This window comes from Gavialis gangeticus, unplaced genomic scaffold (assembly GCF_001723915.1).
Source record: "Gavialis gangeticus isolate Ggan-Ray unplaced genomic scaffold, GavGan_comp1, whole genome shotgun sequence".
NCBI lineage: Eukaryota > Metazoa > Chordata > Crocodylia > Gavialidae > Gavialis > Gavialis gangeticus.
In genome coordinates this window covers 1,553,636-1,559,013 of record NW_017728982.1, presented here as the reverse complement: position 1 = coordinate 1,559,013, position 5,378 = coordinate 1,553,636, and the positions used below count along the sequence as shown (strand labels likewise).

Below are 5,378 nucleotides of genomic sequence, written 5' to 3'. Positions count from 1 at the left end.
CTTGGGTGCCCTGGACACTGCTGCAGCATCTGCTGGGACTGGACCCAGCGACAGGGCAGGGCCTGGCCTGCGGGCTCAGGGCCACGATGGTGCATGGCCCATGCATGTGCCCCCCCCCCGCACGGGCGCTGTTACCCTGTAGCCGTCATCAGGGGACGAGACAAGCAGACGCTGCAGGCCTGGGAGCCCTGCAGAGCCTTTCACATTTAAATAGCCCGGGGCTGGGAAGGAAGGAAGGAAGGAAGGAGCCGAGGCCATAGCAACCTGCAACACACCGCTCCTGAGCTGACCAAGCCCAGCCCCAGCCCCTCGCCTTGCACGGGGCCTGGAGCCAGGTGACACGGAGGGGACCCCGGAGCCACGGAGATGGCGGCCCCTCTGCTCACCTGCCTCTGCGAGCTCTGTGACTGCGGGTAGGTGGGCGCTGGGCCCTGCCAGCCCCACGGGGGCACATGCCGCTCAGTGCGGGTGGGATCAGACTGTCACCAGGGAAAACCTGCCTGGCTCATGGGCCAGAAAGCTGATGCCTCCAGGGTGCCCCCAGAAGCGCCCAGCCTAGAAGCAAAGCCTGCTGCATTGATTTTTCCCCCCTCGGCCCCTCATTTTATTCCCCTCCCTTCCACCCCAGGGGGTGGCTTGCTGCATATCAGCAGAGCCAAGGGCTTGGGGGGCACATGGAGGTTGACTCCCCTTCTCACAAAGAAGCCAGTGGCATCTCAGGGCGGCACTGCCAGCGGGAGCTGCACTAGGGCACACCAGCGCCAGTGCCTGGCTGGTACGGAGCCTCCCTCTGGAGCCTCATCGCGCCCGTCTCTCCACGCAGCCGACACAAGCGCCACAAGAACTGCCGGAAGCAGGGCCAGCCAGCAGCCAGGGTGCAGGAAGGGGGCCCTGCTGTCCCATTACCAGGCTACGTACACGCACCTGCCAGGTAAGCAGGGCTGCCTTTGGTGCTGCCAGCCACTGCCCACGCTGACCAGCCTGACCCCATGCCGTCCCCCCAGGCATTCCCCGGCACAGCAGCAAGAGGCCGCTGCGCATCCCCCTGCACCCCAACCCCTTGGGCATGGCCCTCAGCACCACCCAGCAAGTGGAGTTCGTGCCCCCAGTACCAGGCAAGAGGACCAAGCCACATGTGTGGGTAAGGCAGGGGCTGGCAGGAGCCCTGGGATGCCGCCAGGCACGGCTCCGAGCCTCTGGGGCTGTCCCCTGGGTTCCAGGAATGGAAGGGGCGGGGGGCTCCCTCCACGGGCAGACCTGTTAGATGTCAACTCCGGGGCCCAGGGTGGCACCGAGCAGTGGGCAGCACGTGGGGGAATCCACCCGGGAGCAGCTGGATGAACCCCTGCAGCATCCCAAGCTCACAGGCGATGCTTGGAGTGCTGGTCTTCTGCAAGAGCCGTGCCGGTCCCCCCTTCCGAAGCCAGATGCTCTACAGCCTCCACTTCCCACCCCAGGCACCAGCAGTGATGGCCCTCCAGCAGCCCCTGAGCCAGATGCAGCACAGAGCATCCCCCTTTGCCCAACCCAGCACCACCACGCGGAACTGCTTCGGAGGCCCACGGGGGCAGTGGCCAACTCGCTATGGGGAGCTGCCGGCACTGGCAGGTATCTGCTGCCAGCACTGCCGGAGCCCAGCACGGGGGTCTGCACCCTGGGCATGGCCCCCATGCTTGTGCCACGGGGCTGAAGCCATCGGGCAGGTGAAGCTCACACCAGGGCCTCGTTTCCTCCTGAGCCCTGACTGGGCTGCAGCTCTGGAGACCACCACCTGACAGAAGTTCCTTGCCAAGCCTGGCCCCAAGCCCACATGCAGCAAAGGTCTGTGCGCACACCTGGCCCTCAAAAGCAATGGGCAGCAGCGAACTGCAGAGCTCTCTCCTCTAGCCCTGTTGCTCCCAGGTGACAGTGCTGGGCACGGTGCACAGGCCTGCGCCATCCTCTCCATCCCATGGAGAAGGCAGATTTGCTGAGCCCAAAAAGGGCTGCCGGGGTGCTCGATCCCTTGCCTCTCCCCATTGCCAAACTGCTGCCGAGCCCCGGTGTCACCACAACCACTGCAGCAGCATGGAGCTCCCCCTCGCCACCTGGCCACCCCCAGGGGCCTGTCTAAGAGCTGGAGACCTCCTGTGCACTGTGTAACCCCAGTGCTGACTTGGGACCCTATCACAAGTGGTAGCAAAGGGGCCAAGCCCTGCCAAGCACAAGCCCCAGGCCTTGCTCCCACCTCCCCAGGTGCTCATGACATGACTACCCATCGGTCCACCTACTGCTCGGTGCCCTTGGAGAGGAGGGAGGCACGGGACCCCGCAAAGGGGGCAGAGGCTGCAGGGCAGCCGGCCCAGGTGGAGTACATGACCTGGTACCAGAGTGACTTCCCAGCACGCGTCTCCCTGCCTGCCCGGGTCCTGCCTGCCCAGCCCCCTCTGGACAACCTGGCTGTCAACCAGAGCCTCAGGTGAGCAGGGCGGGCAGGTGGGCCCAGGGGCCTTTGGGGAGCTGCGGAGGAGGGACACCAGCACGAGGAGGAAGGAGCCTCCTCACAGAGCCTTATATGCGGCCTTCTCCCCCCAGCACCAGCTTCCAGACAGTGCAAAGGGAAAGCTACTGTGGCTGGGAGCCTGGCAGGTACCCTCGCGCTGGCCTCGTCAGGCTGAAGGATGAGCTGGGGAGAGAGCAGGGCAGAGAATTCAGTGGAGACACGGTGACCAAGGTGGGTGCGGGGGGCAAAGGGCAGCTCTGGCAGGCATCGAGGGGCTCCCTGGGGAAGGTGAATTGCCATTGTTGTCTTCTCATGGCAGAAGGGCAGCGCACTGGGATAGTGGAGTCCAGAATCTCCAAGGTTAATGCCCAGCTGTGACACAGACTTGTTCTGGGACCTTGGGCAAGTCCCCCCCCCCGAGCCCCCCACCATCACTGGGGCAGCCCCCCTACCCTGTGGGCTCAGAGGCTTTGCAAGCTGAAGAGGGATTCTCCATGGGAGCTGCACAGCGCTGGGCTCTGGCCCCTCCATCAGGCTTCATGGCCTTTTCTTAGGAGCCCTTCTTGTCTCTTCCCAGCTGTCCTACCCACCTCTGCCGCTGGACAGGCCCTCTGGGACCATCCAGCGACCCGCCACGGTGCTGAAGTCCCTCGCCGCCAAGTTCAGCGATTCCACAGCCCACAAGTTCTTCTTCAGAGACTGGGGAGCACAGCCCCGAATCAGGCACGGTGACCCCCACGATGGCATCTTCGTCCGGCCGCTGGTAACAGGCCTGGTGCCTGCTGTCACACTACAATAATCACTAGTGCCTTCCCTCTTCTCCTTCCCACGCACTAACCTTGCTGAGCAGTGGGTACGCAGGACACAGGTGGATTGCCCACGGCATTCCCCAGCCTGCAGTTAGCTCACATTTGCTCTGTAAGGTGCAGGGGACACGTCAGAATGGTCCCTGCACATCTCCCACTCACTCCACTCTGACGCTTGATTTCTAGGCCAAGTTCGAATGCCAGACGACCACGCACAGCACCTACCTGCCCAAGAGGGCAGAGAAAGCAAAGAGCTGCAAACCCGAGCAGCAGGCCATGGAGGCACAGGGAGACCAGGACTTCTCCACCACCCACAGGGACTCGTACAGGTGCTGCTCCGGGCTGTGCAGGAGGTCGAGGGGGCTGGGCAGTGCTCTGTGCACCAAGATAAGGGGGTTTGTTCCCTTTCTTTCAGGCTGCTGCCGCTCCCAGTTTGTCGTCTGCAAACGTACCTGATTCAGCAACAGCACAAGGCAAGAGAAGAGGTTAATTCTCTTGCACCTGTTGAAGCCTAGAGGCGGGACAGCAGGCGGAAAGCAGGGCAGGACGGCACCTGAGACTGTCTGGCTCAGGGAGGCATAAGCTGTTGCAGGCAGAAGCCTCCTTCATCAGATGCAAGGAACAAGACTAGAATCAGGTGAAGGAGGCTGCTGCCTATGAAAGCTCATGCCTTGTGAGCCACTTGGTCCCCAAGCTGCTGCCCTGCCTTCTCCCAGCTGAAGCCTGAGATGGCTTGCGGACCTCCTGGCAAGGTAGCTCTATCCATGGGGGAATGAGTTGGCAGGAGAGGATGTTTCTTTTGGTGTATCTGAACAATATTAAAATTGCCTCATCTAAAATGTGAGACAGACACTGCTACAAGTGGCAGTTGCTTTGCATGCACCCTAAAAAGCATCTTAAAAAGAAAATACATGGAAGTAAAAACACAGTAGTTTTATGGTACAAATTCCACATAATGAACTTGGGTGTACAAACAATTGTGCCTTTGCTAGTGCCTAACATTTTAACCTTTAAAATAAGTTGCAGAAAAATAAGCTAATGCAGTGTACAGGTATCAGACAACTCATGCTTCGCAGTCGTGTTGGAATGGTCCTCAGAAAACTACGGTGCTCTCCAACCAAGGGGCAGCAGTTTTCTACAAGGCTGCAGTAAGAGGAATGCAGCAGCGCAGCACAATGGAATGGAAAAAGTGGGTGACAAACATGAGGGTATTCACCTAGATCTTCAGAGGGCAGCAGCCAGCAGCTTGCATCCATTCAAAACTCTGGAAGTGTTTCCAACTCTTACATTATGGGCGGTAGTGTCAATGGGTATCACACCTTTCCCCAGGCCAGTACGCACTACAGGTATGCATCTGAGCCAGAGCATCTGCGGTATAACCAGGCCCTTCCTTCTGCTGCTTCTCCCTCCTGTCCCCAGAACAACCGTGCCTAGTGCAAGGCCTCTGGAGGGTGCAATCACCTTGGACTCCAGAAGTGAGTGAAGGCAGTAGAGAACACAAGAGGAAGACTGCATTCAGCATGCATGAGTGCAATGCTGGAAACGCTTCTGTTAGTTTTAGCAACTGTTATGGCCTTGGCGTGAGAGACTCCATCTCCCAATCACTTTCCTTGATCCACAGGCTACAACGGGGCCCCATGACTGCACTCTTACCTGCCCTTCCACATGCTGCTCCAGCTCAGAGTCACCAAGCTTAATTACTCAGGCAAAAACACCGTTCCCCCAGGAGCTCAGCACCCTCCTGGCCTCAGCCACTGGCCACCTAAATGCTCAGCAGCTTATGCACAGCAAGGTGGGGTGCGCATCTGCCTCTCAGCACACGACAAGGCTGAAATGCTGTTCCCCGGTGGCTGCAGGAGACTGTCACAGCAGCTGGGGTCCAGCAAGTGCCTGCCTGCAGCCCAGGCGAGTTCCAGCAGACTTTGAAAGGTGTTAGTGAAGCACAATTTGTTCAGCTGCACTAATTGCAGACTCTGTGATGGCAGATGCTAGAAAAAAAAACAAAAAATCAGGTCCAAGCCTTCCTCCAGCTGCCTGCAGCTTGGCTATTTTTCACCCATTTTCTCTTGTGGATTTAAAAAAAAAAGAAG

At 59.5% G+C, this 5,378-nt stretch overlaps 1 protein-coding gene across 1 annotated transcript; it reads left to right on the top strand.

The window, feature by feature from the left end:
• Positions 1–1,066: 1,066 nt before the first annotated feature.
• On the top strand, positions 1,067–5,374 carry LOC109293710. The gene is made up of 7 exons (XM_019511785.1): positions 1,067–1,141; positions 1,458–1,608; positions 2,236–2,458; positions 2,575–2,713; positions 3,060–3,245; positions 3,475–3,617; positions 3,704–5,374. The coding sequence occupies exons 1-7, from the start codon at positions 1,067–1,069 to the stop codon at positions 3,801–3,803; spliced, it is 1,017 nt and encodes a 338-aa protein (XP_019367330.1). The 3' UTR covers positions 3,804–5,374.
• The last annotated feature ends 4 nt before the right edge of the window (positions 5,375–5,378 follow it).

Bases quoted from the DNA above. Each gene is read 5' to 3' on its own strand.
- LOC109293710 (XM_019511785.1), top strand. From the start codon at position 1,067: ATGGCCCTCAGCACCACCCAGCAAGTGGAGTTCGTGCCCCCAGTACCA. The intron at 2,459-2,574 runs GTGAGCAGGGCG...TTCTCCCCCCAG, and splicing joins GCTGTCAACCAGAGCCTCAG to CACCAGCTTCCAGACAGTGC. The intron at 2,714-3,059 runs GTGGGTGCGGGG...GTCTCTTCCCAG, and splicing joins GTGGAGACACGGTGACCAAG to CTGTCCTACCCACCTCTGCC.